The sequence below is a fragment of the Drosophila guanche genome, unplaced genomic scaffold, assembly GCF_900245975.1.
Source record: "Drosophila guanche unplaced genomic scaffold, DGUA_6, whole genome shotgun sequence".
NCBI lineage: Eukaryota > Metazoa > Arthropoda > Insecta > Diptera > Drosophilidae > Drosophila > Drosophila guanche.
The window spans coordinates 5354225-5371411 of NW_022995748.1; the positions used below are offsets into that span (position 1 = coordinate 5354225).

Sequence of the window (17187 nt, forward strand, 5' to 3'; positions counted from 1 at the left end):
TGGCATAAAGGTCGATTTTCAATTAAAAGTTGCAATTAGTAAAGTGAGTTTCATGTCTCTCACTCCTTTTTTGTTGTTTTCGTGCCATTTGACAAAAAGTTTTGATATATCGCATTGTGTGGATTCGGTATTATAAATCAAAAGAAAAACCATTAAAGGGTTATCCACGTAGACTTTGCTGGGGTTTCCCAATTCACTGATGACCAAAAAGCATTGAGTAAATAAATATAATGACAACCAGGTTCTAGAAATCTAAGGTTAGATGTTTATGTTTTACATTTATTCAGCCTCAACCTTTGCATGCACAAATGGGACTGTTTGGCCAGCAAACTAAATGGAAAACTTTTTGTTAAGCTTTAAAATGAACAGCCAGACCAGGCGTTAACAGAGGAAACAAACAAAAGGCGAGAGGCGGTAGATTCGACCCAATAAAACGAGTTTTTATGGCACTTTTAAACGCTTTGTTAGTTGGCACTCCCGTTCATTGTTTTTTTTGTCTTCTGTTACTGCAGAAGCAAGGGCAATTTGCCCACGCAATTGCTCACACCAGAAAATACGCACAGAACCCAAGGGGAGCCAAGCTCCGCATCGGTGAGACTTTGCTTCTTCCCATCATCTTCATTATTGTCACCATTCTGTGGCCGTCTTCGGTCCTCTGGCACTAGGCTGACAGCCACCATGAAATTACTGGACAACTTTTTAAGCTTCCTACTTATTCATGTAGTATACATTTTAAAAATGTACAAGGGACTGTCTGGCCTTGTCGTTCTTAAAGCGCAAACTGCATGTCAAAGCTGTCAACTGAGAAGATGCCTAAAACGCCACCTTGCTTACTTTCATCTTGGATTGGAGAAGCGCTCTCTTCAGGAGACCGAAACCGCCACGTTGCCTAATTTCATCGTGGATCGGAGATGCACTTTACCGCAATGCGCTCTCTCTTCTGGACTAACTTTGGCCACTCTTCCTGGCCAGCGCAGGTAGAAACAGGGTGGGTAGAGAGACGCAAAACGCCACGTTGCCTAATTTCATCATGGATCGGAGAAGCACTATGTCCACTGTCTGTCTCATAGCTGCGTTGTTGTTAGTGTTTGGAGAGCGAGCGTAGGGAGAGCGATGATTTTCAAGGACAGATCAAAAGGGAGACGGTAACAGAGCTCCGTGCGAGCTTCTTGCTCTGCTGCAAGCTGCTTGGTTAGAGAGAGAGAGAGAGAGAGAGAGGGATATGGACCGAGAGAAAGTTACAAGATGCAAAGCTACAAGCTGCAGGCAATGAGAATGCCCAAGCAATTTCCCAAACTATGTACATATGTATGTACTTACATGCATATGTAGGTATGTTTGAAATCAAATAAATTTCAGAAAATTAAAAATAAGTATAACCAGAGCTAAGAAAATTTCAAAAATTAAAACGTTCTTTTTTTTGCAATTGTGTAAATTGTCCCTTTTGCTTTTTGCCACCCACAGAAAATGTACTTTCGACTTCTACATGAAGCGGAAATAAATTCAAATTCAATTAAACATTAAACTGAAATTTATGGTACAAATATTTACAGTAATTAAACAGAGAAGTCGCTGCCACACTATGAGGCTGTGTGGCTCGCAAATCGTAATGCTAACTATCACATGTGACGAGGGTTAGCACAAAAACACAACACAATTTTAATTACAACTGAACCAGCAAGAGGGGAAATATTTTTGGGTCGAAGTGTTAGATACTCTTCCAGATCTGCTAATTCAGTAGATGGCAAGCATCTGGTCAGAGTAATCATACCCTCTGAAAGAGTACAATGAACGAACAACTCCACACACTAAATTCAAGTGCCAGTTGTGTCTGCCCTCCCACTCATCATTTGGGGTTAGAAATTCAGTTATCCCACTGGATAGTGGGATCCCACTGCAGGCCTAAGGGGAGTACAGGCCAAAGAGCGTACATTTTTGGGACAGGACAAACTCAAATGCAATTTTGTGGCCAACCCCGTGGCTGCGCTGTCAACTCCGCTATGCCGTTGATGTTTGTTTATGGGCAATGCCTTTCATTAGTGGCCAACTTGATGGCTGACTGGCAGGAATGGCTGTCATTTTTAGACCACATCCTGCCAGCGTATAAATGTAATTCAATGAAGCCAGCAAAGCTTGTTTGAATCACGACTCTGGGCGGTGTTTCCTTGGGTACCATTTTTTAATTGGTTCGCATCAATATATTTATTTTCTCCGTATTTCAATGTTCTTCATGCAATCTGCATTTCCTTTCTCTCTCATTTTTTTCGATTGGTTTTCTCAGAAAAATTGCATCTGAAACTAAAGTTTCTCTTTTGTATGGCAACTTAGCGTACAAAAAGTTGTCTTTAACTTTTGTACTTCAACTCAATTGTACTTAAAAAAAAAAAAGTATGTATCTAGTTTGAAATTTCAGTACCAACATTGAAGTTTTTACTGTCTGATGAATCTCCATACCCTTAACGTGACCAATCCCCACCATTCCATTTGCCCGTTTAATTGATTTCATTTCAAACGCTCATTTCCATGCCATTTTTTTCATCCCCATCGACCGGACATCAGAAGAAAAAAAAACTCATAACTGTCATTGTTATTGCTTTTGACGTGGTCCCATTGTCCTCCAATAGTCTGGCTCAAATGAGGCATAGGCCTCTCCGCCTGATGAACTGCACACAGAAATGCACGGGGATGACGCGAAAAACCAGAGAGACGCTCGGCAGGCAAAACTTTTAGCAAAAAATATGGGCATCCGTCTGACCATTGTCGGGAAGCCCATTTATCAGGCTGTGCGAAGTCGTTGAATGAAACTGTTTTGCCGGTGAATGCAATTTAGCGTGAAATAATAGTTTTTCCATTCCTTTTTTTTCCCAGAGCTCTAGCCCAGAGCTATATAAAAGTGAAGCGAAGCATTCTAGTCAGATAACTGTGGCTTTCTGGGCAATGGAAATTACCTTTCAATCTGAAGAAACCTCTTTGCAGTAGAGTAAATGGCATGACAAGAGTCTCGGGGTAAGCCAGAATGGATCCATCACAATGAAATCAGCGAGAATGCCCAAAATCCCAAGTAGCCGAAAGTGTTTCCTCCCAGAAAGCCCCACAACAATAGAAGCCGAAACACTTGCAGAAATTGGCCCGACTAATAACAAGTGGCAGATGGGGAAGAAAGTGGACGACAGCCGGAAGGCATTAGAAACCAATTTACTTGTGTGGGAAAGCTTTGCAGGACAAGCAAAAATAATCAAAATCAATTGTATTCCATTCTGTGGATTGAGGAGAAACCATTCGACCAGAACTTTGAGGCTTAGCAACGTTTCACTTGCCTATCGCTCGCTTTAATGCGATTTTAATTAGAAATGAAAACTTTCTTTTTCCCTACGATTTATTTTCTCTATTTGGATGCCCAAAATCAGTGCCTAATTGGCAACACTTTTAATGCTTGACTTCCCTGTGGACGGACCACAAAGGTTGCCACGAGTGACCTTTTCCTTGAAGCCCATTCCGCTTGAAAGCTGTCAAATTAAAGTGCACTTACACAGTTCAAAGGTCAAGCAGACATTAAACTGATCAGCGTCAGAGCCACCACTGGAACAAGGCCCATTTCCCTGTCAATGCCAATGATGATGAGGGTGTAACCCCATTATGGATGTGAAATTATAGGACAGGACTGACAGCACCACAGCAGAAAATATAAATAAATTGCTGTAAAAGTAAAACAAAGACAGAAAACACATGTAATTTATTTATATATATTTTTTATCACTTTTAAAATGGCCAACAGAGCCGCCAGAGACATGTGCGGTTTATGATTGTCAGCCATTTATATAGGGAGAAATTAATATATCCCACGGATCCAAGGAAAACAAACGATTCCAAACTGCCATTTGGTGCACTTTTTGTGTGGAAGTAATCTTGTTTTGTTTAATTTAAAGTTTTTTCTTCGTATAAAGTTAATCTTGTCGATGTCGAGTGCGTTGCTGGTAATTTAAACAAATATTTTCCGTGTAAATGGATCTATTTGTTGATTAACTTCTGTCGCTGTGTGCTCATATGTGTGTATAATTCATCGAAAATTGTGCTCCTGTCAATTGTTGTTCAACTGTCAGCTTATCCCTGAATTATTCAAATGAGCCCCCGGTCTTAGGCTATTATTTTGCCACCCGTGAACACCCGGAGCTACAGCAAACTCCACTTGATACCTTCTGACGGGCTTTGTTGGCAGTAATGTCGGGTTATCGAAAGCCCCTTGGGTATGTTAGGGGCTCACCGCTAATTGGCTGTGTGATTAACACATTCGAGATGAGTTCCTTAGGGAAGTATGGGCCACAATCTCTTTAATATTTTCATACCAATACAAACAGAAATTGATGGAATCCATTTGACTGCAAATTATCTCCGCTCGATTGGTTGACCTTTGTGGTTTTGTCAATCACAGATGGGACTCACACTCCCACTAAAAAGTAGTCTTGGAAAACTTAAATTTCATTTCGTTTAGATAACAAATTAAACACACCCAAATTGGTCCACATTCACTATTGAATAATGACTGTAATTACGCGGCAGACACTTAATTATAAATGAAAAGTGTGGAAATATTCTACAGCCACATAAAGTAGCCCTATTGAGGCGCATAAATAAAGCGGCAGATAAATCAGCTGTGTACAAAATACAATTAATACTTTTGTAGGATATATTCAATGCAATTTTGTAAACAACATTTGCTTCCTATAAAATATATGTGGGGGTTTATGTTTATTGTTTATAAGTAAAGGTTAATAAGTGATTAAGTATGGTATAACGGTACAAGAATTAGATATCTGCGTCGTTCGTCGTCTGGTCTCGCACACAACCTTTTACGTCGGAGGTTGGATAGAAAACTCCCCCTCTCAGCGTTCTCTCGCCAATCGGTTGTCCGCTCTCGCTCTCATCTCGCTCTCCTCCGTCTTCTCTTTGCGTTTGCTCTCTTGTTTGGAATTCACAATGAAGCGAATTCGCCCTTGCTCGTTTTGGTGTTTTGTCTAGGGATCGCAATTGGCAAAACCCAGCCCACATATATTTAATTCAGAAACCTGCTCAATAAACTTGACCAACAGAAATTAATTAAATATAATTCACAGAGAAAGGATCTTCATTTTCAGCAGCTCCAGAAGTGTCTAGCTACGGCTGTGGCTCTGTCAAAAACTTCAAGTGCAATGCAGATAAACGAAGCTAATTAGCAAAAGTGTAAAAGTTCTCAAGACTCTCTTCGGCTGCACAAGCCAAACTTTTCGCCACGTTCCAGTGCAGGTGCCTGGGCCTCCTGCTATTAGACAACGATTGCCTCCCCGGTGTGGGGTTTCATCCATTTACAATCATAATCATCCTCGACGGAGCGGCGCGACGGCACTTGTTCATTTTTGTCGGCAACTTGTCGGAAAGTTCTCTGGGGCTGGGATTCTCGCTTAGCCATAGACGATCTAAATCTAAAATGTTTAAGGCAGCTCCATGATATGACCTGTGCATACATGAAAATATTTTCTATGTAACTTCAACTAAATTCCCTCTAAATTGTTGGATTTTTGGGATACAACCAAACCCTGTACTAATTATAGTTTTTTTTTTTGCCCTTGTGCTCCAGGAAAAGCTCATTAAAATCACCCGAGACTTGCATTAAGCGGACCTGCAGTAACTTTTTCTGTCTCTGCCAAACGACAAAGTTTTAGCGCCGAAAAGTTTGGCACACCTTCTGACGTGACGGGACGGGTAAAGGGACATTCCACATGACTAGGACATAAAAGATGCAAGCAGCAGCAGCTGTACAGGATCCTTAAGCGAAGAAGGGCGAAAACTTTGAAGCGCAGTTTGATGTCTTCCATAAGAGTGCATCCAGCCAGAGGGCCGGGCACACAGCTGCTCTGCTATACTTTTGTGGTAGTGCCCCCTGTGATGACAAATTCTCAAGGCAGTTGTAAAATTATGCTCATTTTTACAGCAACAAAAGATGCGCCTGGTGACAGGTTTTGAATTTGTATAGCCACAAAATAATAAAAATTTCATGACTGCATTACGATTGAATTACTTTACGCAAAAAAAAAAGGAAGAAAGGAGGCAACTGGGTGCACATTTTCGTATTCATGCGTTCCCCTCTTCCTCTCGCAACTTCCCCTCCTGTCATCAATATGACACTGTGTTCTGTTGGTCAAATAAGTGTCGAAAGTTCTTAGCTTTTGGCATGTAAGGTAAGTCCGTTCAGGTGTCTCTGTCACGGTTGTTTAGCAAAACTCTTGGACTTTATGGCCTTAAGCTTTACAGCTGCCTAAAAAGGGAACTTTTGCAACATCTCCAAACACACACAAAAACTGCTGCTTGGGGCTAGGAACATTTTGTTGTTGAATTTTTTCCCTTTGCTGGTGGCTGGCTGCTGCTTTGCTACTGAGGAAAATTGCTTGCTGCAAGTGTTTTTTGCATTTTCATTAATTTATTGGGGAAACTCTGTTCGTCCACAGATGCCAGCACTAAGCAAGACCCAAAAGTTCGACGAGCAATACAATCAGGCGATGGCCCAACACCAAGAGGAAATGTGTTTCCTTCCAGCCATTAGCATTAATATTTCAATGCCTTCGGGTGCCATGGGCTTCGCAAGTTTTTCAGCCATCCGATGGAGTTTTCGAGTAGCGTAACAAGCAAAATTTCTGTACTTGTCAGCTGCTGCCAGATTTACGTGTTGTTATTGTCGCAAAAACACCTCTTCATTCATGCAAAAATCTCCTCAACTTCTCGGCAAGAGGAAGGGTATGATTCATGCTTGATTAAGCCAACAAATTATGATACAAATAAGCAACAAAACCAGACAGATTCAACAGGCTGAGACTTATGCGACCACTAATAAGTAATACGAAGCCTTTTTATCACTACTGTTAACAATGAAAGATAACTTTATATTGACAGCAACAACAGAGTAAACTGATTACAGGGTATCCCACAGTCCAAATATCTCACTTTTCGTTTCCGTTTTATTCTTCTGCTTCTCACGGCACCCCATGCATGTGTGTAGGTGTGTAACGGGACCCGACTGGCTGTGGGTTATAAATTTACATGGATAGTTACAGTTGTTTTTTCTCTGCCTCTGCCCGGCGTATGGCAGTGGCAGCGGCACAGCTGATGAGAATTACCGAGCGAGCTGCCTATGGGGCTTCACATGCAACTTACTTGCCATTGTTGTTTTTTGTAATTGTTGCTGATATTGTTGCTGCTGAGCATGTACAAAAGTTGAAATAAATTTATTATGAGTGCTGTAGTTGCTGCTGCATAAATTACTGTTATTAATTTATAAAACTGTTTGCGTGCCTGCAGAACAAACACCCCTCCGCGTAGCTAAAGTTTGTGGTGCTGCCCCTACCACACATTCTGGCAGTTCCATACCGACTTTATGCATTGGAAAATGTTCTTTCCGGTTGATTTCCGTGTCCATTTTGAGCTTGTGAACATTCGATTTCCATTAAGCTAACAATTAGAGGTTTCTAATCAGTAATCACAGGAAATCAAGAAATCGAGGAACCCCATCTGATGGATTCAATGAGAGCCCAGCGATAAAACCTTACTCTAGTCGTCTCATGTTCACAGACTTTAGTCTAAAGTGCAAACTCATTTTCCATTTTACACTTCACTGCAGTAAGCACACTCCTCAATATACACAAAGACAACGTACTTGCAACAGCTTTGCTGCAACAAGTTATATTTGAAGGAAAAAGTTACTTGTGGAGCGAAGAGGAGCAACCTGACGTGACATTGCCTTTGCCTAGAAAATTGTAAAATTTGCTTTGAACTTGCATAATTCAAACAGTTAGAAATTGACGTTGCGCCAATCAATTAAAAATTAATTACCTGCCGATAGACCACTGCAAAAGTGGAAGAAGTAGCCAAAGAGATTTTCTCATTTCCGCTGGGAAAATTACGCCTTTTTGCTGATGGAAAGCGATTGACTGAAAAGACAGACAAGAAACGGTTCATGGGAATGGGAAAATAATGTTCATAATATTTTCATTAACATTTTTCTTGAAACTCTGTTGCAAAATTGTAATCATCGCAGGTTCGGCCTGCAACCACACTGCAAACAAAAGTAACTTTGGTAAGAGCAAACAAAGGCGTAACTTAATTAACAGTTGGCATGCAAATGAAATAACAAAAGTAAAGCAAATTAAAAATGTAAGTATGCAACACAGGGACCCACAGAAACAGCAACGGAATGAGAGGCCGACTCCACAAGGCGCCACAAGAAAGTCTTTTTTTCTAGGGCGCCAGCACATATAAAATGCCCTCTGAATTCCACACAGGGTGGAAATAATAATTTGCATGTTAAGCTCAGACGAAAATAAAGTGCATGCGAATTTGCAGTTGGCATAAAATAGTCATAAACGGAATTCGCTCAGCCTTCTGGTGCCTGCTTCTGCTGCTTCCGCCTGGCGCTGGCCTTCGTGGAGGCTACAAAGTAACCCAGCGGTAATTTCACGCACACAGACAAACTCACACTCAAGCAGCTACAGATGCAGTCGTAAAGTTCCGCATGTAAGAATTAAAAATGCATTAAAGTCAAATAGGCAGTGGGGGGGAGCTGCAAGAGTTGTGCTTTCGTTGGTTCAATGAAATATAAATATAAATATAAATATAAATAATAAACAGCAGAAGTGTTTTTTGGCATCTGAGTTGTTTGTTTGCTTGTTGTCAGCGGCTTTTGTTTGACACATGCCATTTGCCCGTACTGGAACAGCAGCTGAAGACCAATCCCCTTTAAGTTTGAACATTTAATTCTTCATTTTCAACACTGTCCTGACCGCAGCAGACTGGGCGACATATAAAAGCAAAGTGCAACGCTCCATTTCCTCCTTTTTCGCGCTGTCAGTTGCACTAATTAAACCGCATTGCGCTTCTGTCAGCAGCCCTGGCAGCGTCCTTTATTGGTAAAAATTACACTTAAAATAAGGTCAGCGGGTTTTGGGATTAATGCAACGAATGCTGGAACACTCTGTAATAAGATCAGGCAAACATTTGCTTGGAGTTGCTGGAATAAAATTCAATGAAGTTTATACAAAAATATATTAATTCCCTGAGGTGCCCAAGCTGCATCTGATATGGACAGTAGCCTCTGGCAAGAGTATGAAAAACAATTACCCCTTAAAAGACTTTTAATGAATTTCATTCGATTTTTTATTGCTTCGTTTTTTTTGCATGTCAGGCTGGGGCTGCCATTTCGCTTAAAGTGCAATCCACAATCCCTTGGAGCCCACTAAGAGTTATGTGGCAGTAAACTACAGGCTCTGGTTCTCTCCTCGTCGTAAAATCTGTGCGCACCGAAAACTTAAGCAAACACAGCTTGAGGTTCTTTATATTTTTTTGGCTATAAAAAAGGGTCAACATTGTGATTTTGTGTACAATATCTACTGCAGTTGCTTTCCGGACGGAGGAGGGCCTTTGACCTGCTTCATCTTCACACACAGCGAAATGTAACTCGATACAGACATAGATGGGTTCATGTGCGTAATGCAATAGCAATTCCAAGTATTTGATGTGCGGCCAACACTCTCCACGCCCCCCTCGGCAACCATCTTTCAAGCTCGCTCTTAGTGTCAGTCATGGTGGATTAATCTTTCGCCCTTTGCTCGAGCACTTTAATTTGCATGTGTTGGTAAGACAACCCACTGACGTGTCGTCTCCAAGGATTGTCGCTCAAGCGCTTTACAGCAGCTGGAATATAAATTAATGCTGCCAGCAGGTCTGCACTCTAGTGCTTACAAGGCAACAAATAAGAGAAACTGAGTAGCTTTTTCTGATTTCAATTTTAAAACCCTTTTTTGGACTATACAAAATTATAGATAATGTGCGCCTGCTGCCACAGCTGCTGTCGCGGCGGCTGCTGCTTTGCTTCACGTTGTCAGACGGAAAAGCTGTTGGTGCTCACAGAGCCACTCATTTGCATGCCCAGAAAGAGGGAAAAATGTGAATGTCATCGAAATCGCTGCCTGCTGGTGGCACTGGCATACCTCTTCCGCTGCACCAATCTCTCCATGCTGTCCACGCTCTGGCACATGGCGTACAGGCAGGGCCAACCGCTGAGGGGCTTCGCGCGAGATCCCGCGTGGAGAGTGTTGCAGCGGGTGAAGGCACCGTACACCGAAGTGCATGACTTGGAGATCTACGACAGTTTGTATGATCGCTGCGGCATAGCTATCGATCCGTTGGATCCATGCAACATGTTCAAGGTGCTGCGGCTGATGTTCCTCAGCGCGGCTCTAGTGCCGGAACAGCGAATGGGCCTCATGCGCATGCTGGAGAAACTCAATGAACTGGCCTTTCGTCGCGTCAATCTGGAACTGCTGCTGCAAACGCTGGCCTCCATCAACATCGAAGAGTTCGTCTACAGTCTCGCCCATCATCACAACCTAAACGCGTACCAAACAAAGCTGTCCGAGGAACTGTCGCAGCTCTACGAGCGCGTGGTCACCACCGATAAAAATGCCATCATACGCTACCGCAATCGACTTGCCAGGGGCGCTACAGACATTAATGTTGAGCCTGTAAAGACTGCGTTCAAGTCTCGCAACAGCCTAAACTACTGCATCCCTAGGTCGCGGGAGGTCGACTCCCTAAGTCCGAGTGGCGGCTGCGTGCGGTACGCCCATGGGGATAGGCAAAAGCGCAGGAAAAATAACAGCAGCGGAATAATGCAAAGTGACCGCAAGGGCACAGATCCATAGTTTTGTACATCAAATAATAAATCTAGCTAAAAATGCAGTCACAACTTTGTTGCAGAGTCTGCTAATTGAAGCACACACAGAATTTCATTATTTTAAAACTCCAACCGGCCACAGAGTGCCGCTCAGAGACCGATCATATTTTATAATTGAATTAAATTTCTCTCTGCAAACATTTAAGCTTTCCAAACAGCAAAAGGCAAAAGGCAAAGGCAGCAACCGCTGCAAATAATAAAATTGGGTGGAAATATAAAATTTAAGCTACTACTTAAAACTTTTGCCTTTTGCATGGGAAAGTTTCTAGAGCACAAAATTCCCCAAGGCCTCAAAAATGCTTGGTCAAGGACGAATGTGGTTGTGGGTCCCTCCGCTTGAGCGTTGAGTGCTGCTAGGCCACAGAAAAAGTTGGAGAGCTCAATGAAAATTTCAAATTGATTTCGTTAGGCCTAAGGTCACATTTTCGCAGACAATAAAAAAAAGAGCCTTAGTTTCACAACAAATGGAATGTGGAAGTTGTGTTTGTTCCACACAAGCGAACCGTTGAGAGACATGTCCTGCAACTGCAACTTCGAGCAAGTTCGATGGCAGCACACTGAAAATTCCCTTACAACATTTGTTGCGCTCTGCTTGCTGTTAAGGTTTTGGAGACTTCCAACAGCTTTTAACATGTTCCCTGATTAGGTTCCACGCTACCTTTCATGGTAATGTTGATAATGTTCGCTGCCCGTAGCGTTTATTTGCTGCGTTCCTCTCTTTTACACACTTAAAGTCGGAACAAAATGCATTTTCTGTTATGGTACAGCATCAAAGGTTAAAGTAATTTTATTTCGGTTTCTCTTTTGCGACACTTTTATGTCGCCTTTTTATTTAATTTTGCAGCTCTTTAACCTACATTCGTGGAGTAAAAAAGGAGAATGTAATGTAAGAAAGAAGGAGTTTCCATCGTTTTTATTTAATCCTCTTTCTAGTGGAAATCGTCAGCCAGGCAGAGATCTCGACACCAGGGGGCCAGAATCAAGTGTATTTTTTTTTGTAATTTGCCTTCATTAAAACCTTACAAATGGCGCCAGAAGTTAACAAGCTGAGAAACAATGTCTGTGTAATTTGAAAGGACTTTTATTAGCGCACGTTCCCTCGGTTCAGTCCGCAGACAAAGCGTACAAAATGCTAATTAAATCTAATGTAAATACTGGACAGTGAGAAAAAATGAACACAAAGGTTGTATTTAATTTAAGCACTTTGGCTGTGCAACGAGTTGAAGTGATGGACGAAATGGTTTTCTGAAAGTAAAGGCTGACAATTGTCCCCAATAAAATAAATGAAATATCTCAAAACAAACACTATTATAAAGTAACGAAAAATATTCCATCATAATACATTTTCCGATACCTAAAAAACATTGGTACCTTTTTCCTCTTCTCTCAAAAACATTCATCATCAAAAAATTCCCAATAAATAAAAGTATTTTGAATATAAAAACAATCACAACAATTCAAAGTGAAATGGCGGAACGGAAATTTCATTTGGAAATAAATTTAATTAAAAAACTTTATCAAAAATATTTCACCAACTAAGGGGAACAAAATAATAAATAATAAAATAATGATTTGAAGATTATGTTTTGTATATCAATGCTGTAATCATTAGTTAACTAAAGCAGTGGAACTCCAGAGAAATGTAACTCACATTTTGTTTGAAAACCGCTTAGCCAAGAACAGCGGAAATTCGCAGCCACTTTGCTGGTTTGCTTTGTTGTTTGCTTTTTAGCTAAATGGTTGCCAATTCTGGCACTGCCATGGCTTCCCTTGTTGTCACTTCTGCTGCTGCTTGTTGACAACAACGACATCAGTTTATTTTTATCAGTTTTATGCTAATAGATTCGAGGACACTTGCAGCAGCTGCTCCTTGTACCCAACTGTCGACGTGGGGACTTGTTTTGGAGTGTAGCCAGAGCTCGGTTTGGTCTTAAGTTATGCAAAGCATTTGCAAATCAAGCTGCAAATGCTCTAAGATGGTCGCATATCAGCACTCTGTTGCTGTGGTCTAAATTCCATTTACTCAATTGTGGCAGACTAAACAAAAACAGCAAATGAATGCTGGAAAAATAACAACAGATATTTTTGTGGTCTTGCGACAGCGAAAACTAAATTATGGAAAGCAAAAATGTGTCAAAATTACATTCTTATCGCTTAGAAATTGAAACTTGGAAACTTCATTTAATATTATTTTGCAATATGCAATATTCAGCATCCAAGCCTCAGGCACATATTTATTGCTTTGAATATCATTGATTAATATTTAAGGGTAAAAAAAGATGTGGGCGTGGCAGCCATAACTTTAAGTTAACTGTGTGCAAGTGTGTATCATAAGTTTTGTGTGTGTTTCCGCCTGTTTAACGCTCACTTGAGTACGCCTGACCCAAAGTGCAGGCAGCTGAAAATGTACATAATATGTATGGATTTATGTAAATATGTATGTAAGCCAAGAACGTGTAAAAGGAATTGAAGCGCATGGCAGAGCACAGAAATCAGTGGATGAACATCAGATTTAAATAGTTACAAGCGCAAAGATTAAATCCAAGAAAAAATCTATACCAAAAATGCATACTAACCTTCAACCAAGCTACGCATAATTTATGTATGTATTTCCCATACGTACATTTCGGTTACGCCCTTATTGATGATGGACTGATGAGTGGCAAGTGGGCCCAAAGGGATAAAAAACCTAACCATAGCCCCCGCCAGCCATAAAAGGCGGCCAGTGATTTAAGCACTTGTGCGAGAGCGACGAGGCTTATGAGTAACGTGCCGAGATTGACCGCAAAGTGAGTTGCAGCCAAGGAGAAAACTAGAAAACTGCGAACTAGTCCTCCTGGTGTGAAAACTGGAAAATCGGAAGATAGGACAAACGGAATGAAGTGTCAACTAAGCCTACCCCAAAGGATTAGAACGGAATAGGAGGGCTCTTTGGTCAATGCCCAGCACTCGAGCATCTAATCCTTCTCGAAATTGACGTTTGATTGCACGACCTCCACCCCCGCTGTCACCTGCGTGTCCGGCCATGAGGATGGGTAACTTTGCACCAGACCGATTCGTGCTCATGCATTAAACAAGGTGAGGAGACAGTCCGAGAGAGACACCAAAACGCAGGCAGCCAACGCACACAACCAACACGAGACGGTGCCCTCTCTGGGTGTGACAAATTCCAACAGATGCCGGCAATCTGACGGCGGAGAGAGCTTTTCTTGGCGGGGGAGCGGGGGTGTGGAAGTACGGTACAGGCGGCGACACAGCGCGGAGCAGTTGAGTGGTTCCTCCTGTATGTAAATACTTGACGGGATTCAGCGCATTGACAAATAAACAACAGGCAAATCTGATGATTTCCCCAAATTGTAATTTAAACGTTTTAGCTATGCAGCTGTTCTGCTACACGTACATATACATATGTAGCTGTTTACGCTTTATTTTCCATTAATTTACTCTTTGCTTGTATGCAGTTTGCCGCAAAATCGGGTGGGCACAACCGTGTGGGTGTCGGTGTATGCTGGAAACGTCCCAAGCGCAGCCAATGTGGCTTTAGCTTTGAGGTGCTCTCTGCGCTAATTAAGAAAAACGTTTTTCCAAATGGCAAATACCCATAATTTAATTAGCAACTGGTTTGATTTTAGTTTCCTGGCTTTTCCTCGAAATATGTTCAATTAAAATATAAATTGATTGTTTGCATATTTTTTGAAAGAACTCCCTGGTCGAGGTGCTCGTACCTAAGAATGGGCAAAAATCTTTACTCATAAATGTTCCATTTATTTCCAATTTACATGAAAATAGCAAATAAATGGGAAATACATTTTAATTTGCAGCAACGAGCCTAGTAAATATTGCAATTTAAACACTTTAAGTGTTGCTGTAAATCCTTGCCGCAAAATAAATGAATCACATTTTATGTTATTTTCTCTTTGTAATTTTTACGAATAAAATGTATGGTAAATGGAAATGCAATTCTAGATTACAATTCTGTTTAAAATCTTTGGGTTTTATTCATGGATGAATGGTTTTTTATTAGTGTAAAAAATATGTGGTAAAATCCTGAATATGCAAATAAGAAAATGTGCAAAAACTCTCAGAAAAAAAGGTTTTGTTGGGAAAATTCTTAAACTTCAAACAGAGCTTAAGTAAATATATTTATTTAAATGCAACTCCCAGTTTTTAAACGCAAAATGTTACACAAATCTTCTCTTACTTAGTCGTAAACAATTAAAGCTTTTGAACAGTTGCCAAATGGTGGCTTCTGGCACGAGCCAATAAACCACAAACCAAAAGGCAGCCAACGGACCAACAGAACAATTGCCAAACCCAGACCCCAGACCCCAAACACCAAACCCAACCTCAAGACTAAAACGCAGGCACATCCAAGGGCTCGGATACTCGCTACAAGGACATGTGTCCTGTTTGTGAGAGAGCGGTCTTGGGACCCCAAGGACCAAGTGCCAAAATAATTAATTCGTTGCCAACAAATCCTGAGATTAGCGCTAATTTGATGGAGCTGATGAGATGCCCTTCGGCAAAAGAAATGCTGGGATGGGGCAGCAATAACAACAAGGAATTAAGATAATTGCTGACATCTTCAAACTAAAAGCAACATTTGGGTTTTCCCTTATTTTATTGCAGGAATTTTATCGTCAAGCTTATGTCTGCGCCCCATGAACTACTAGAATCATTAGTAGCCCTCTTGGCTGAGTGGACATTGAAGTTTCCCTATGACTATGGGAATGAGCGCATGATGAGCCATGCCAAACATATCGTTGCCAGGTGAGCAGCAGAAGAGTCCGTTTTTCTCTTCATTAACTCTGAAAGAGAATAATCTGCCTAGCATCGGAGTGGCGCGGCCCAGCACATCACTTCTCACGCCAACACGAACTTTCAGCTCACCCCCTCCACCAATGGAGCCACAACAAAAACCAAAGATAAGTAAGCTGCTCATACATACATACATATGTACGGACATACATACATTCGAATGGCACTCGCAGCAAGAACAACGAAAAGCCAAAAAACCCTCCCCAGTTTCGGTCGCCAGAGCGTAGAAATCTATAAATAGAATTCACTTGCATGTGCATTAGTGTGCGCACTGTACTTGTGCAAGCAAACGATTTTAGAGACAAGACAAGATCTAGGCAAAGTGCGCGAGCAAATATGTAGAATGAGCAAACATAAAGAGAACCATAAAGCTGCTGCAAGGGGTCGGGGGTAAGCACGAGACACTTAATTTCGCTATTCTGGCTATGACAAGGATCCAATCTGATCTTTCTTTGGGGATTTAGCATAAAACTTAAAACTCCTTCCAGTCTCTTAATTTTACTGCAACAACAGGGCAAACAGTTTCTTCATTAAAACAAAATTGATATTCAAAGGAACCAAGTCTTCAGCGCTCAGAGCAAATACTGCCTAACTTTTGAACTTTTCAAGTTCTCAGACCAATTTGCGTAAAGACTTCGCTCAGTTTCAGACCGTGACAAAAACCAACGACAATCAGAGGAACGTGCGCCAACATAAATTTGGGGAATAAATGCTAGAAATTAAAACAGACTACAATTTTATGGTCAAACTACGTGGCAAGGCGGCGAAATGGCTTTGGCTCGGTCATAATATCTTAGCAAATGGTGCTGTGAAACTTTAATTGGAGTTGAGGCGCTGCACTGATATGTATTTCTCTTGTCAACCCAAATTGAAAATTATTACAGAAAGACTTAAATTAAAATGACATTTCTATATAGGATGGAAAGTTAGTACTCCTTTTACGAAAAGATTTAAGGCTAAAGAGAAATAAATAACAATAACGAATCATGTGCCACTGGATCTGGAACATATGAAGAGCATAGCCATGAAAAAAAGTTATTTTCCATAAGACTCTTTGCTTTTTCTCTTTCTTCAATACTTTTCTCTTAGGCTGGAGGAGGCTGGACCCTATGCCTGGTGATATTTGTTCGTGACAGCAGATATTTATGCAGTCTAGTGTGTAGAGGAGCCCAAAATATGTAGTTTGGGTTTTTGCCTGTTAGTTTCTAGTGAAATATTGAAAGACTTAATGGATATCCAGTTGAATTATGTTGATTTTTTGGCAATAGGTTTGTTGAATTTTGTATTAAATAGAAAACATATTTGAGCTAACCATTAAGTGTGTCCTTCATCTGTGCCTCTATTGTTGAAGTTCTCCCGTTTTGTTTACCTCTCGAAAAAAAGAATTAAAGCAAAAAACCAAAGTCTCTCTGTAGTTGCCCCTCCTCAAACTCATATATAACTGGCATATTTACTCACTCAGACCTTTTGCCCAGTTGCCATCTGCCAGCACTCCTTCAATAGACCACAGCGTGTTGCCGTGCATTCAGCGGCATGCAAAGCTAGTTTTCATTGAAAAACTTTTTAATTAGTTAATGAATTCCGAGTTTTTTCACTTAACTCTTTTTCGTGCG

General features: G+C 41.0%; 1 protein-coding gene across 1 annotated transcript; it reads left to right on the plus strand.

Moving 5' to 3' along the window:
* Positions 1 to 9802: 9802 nt before the first annotated feature.
* LOC117584134 lies at positions 9803 to 10761 on the plus strand. The gene has a single exon (XM_034272888.1). It carries the CDS (start codon positions 9846 to 9848, stop codon positions 10722 to 10724), a length of 879 nt encoding a protein of 292 aa, XP_034128779.1. The 5' UTR covers positions 9803 to 9845; the 3' UTR covers positions 10725 to 10761.
* Positions 10762 to 17187: the final 6426 nt, after the last annotated feature.

Coding starts and splice junctions, on each gene's coding strand:
- LOC117584134 (XM_034272888.1), top strand. CDS start 9,846: ATGTGCGCCTGCTGCCACAGCTGCTGTCGCGGCGGCTGCTGCTTTGCT.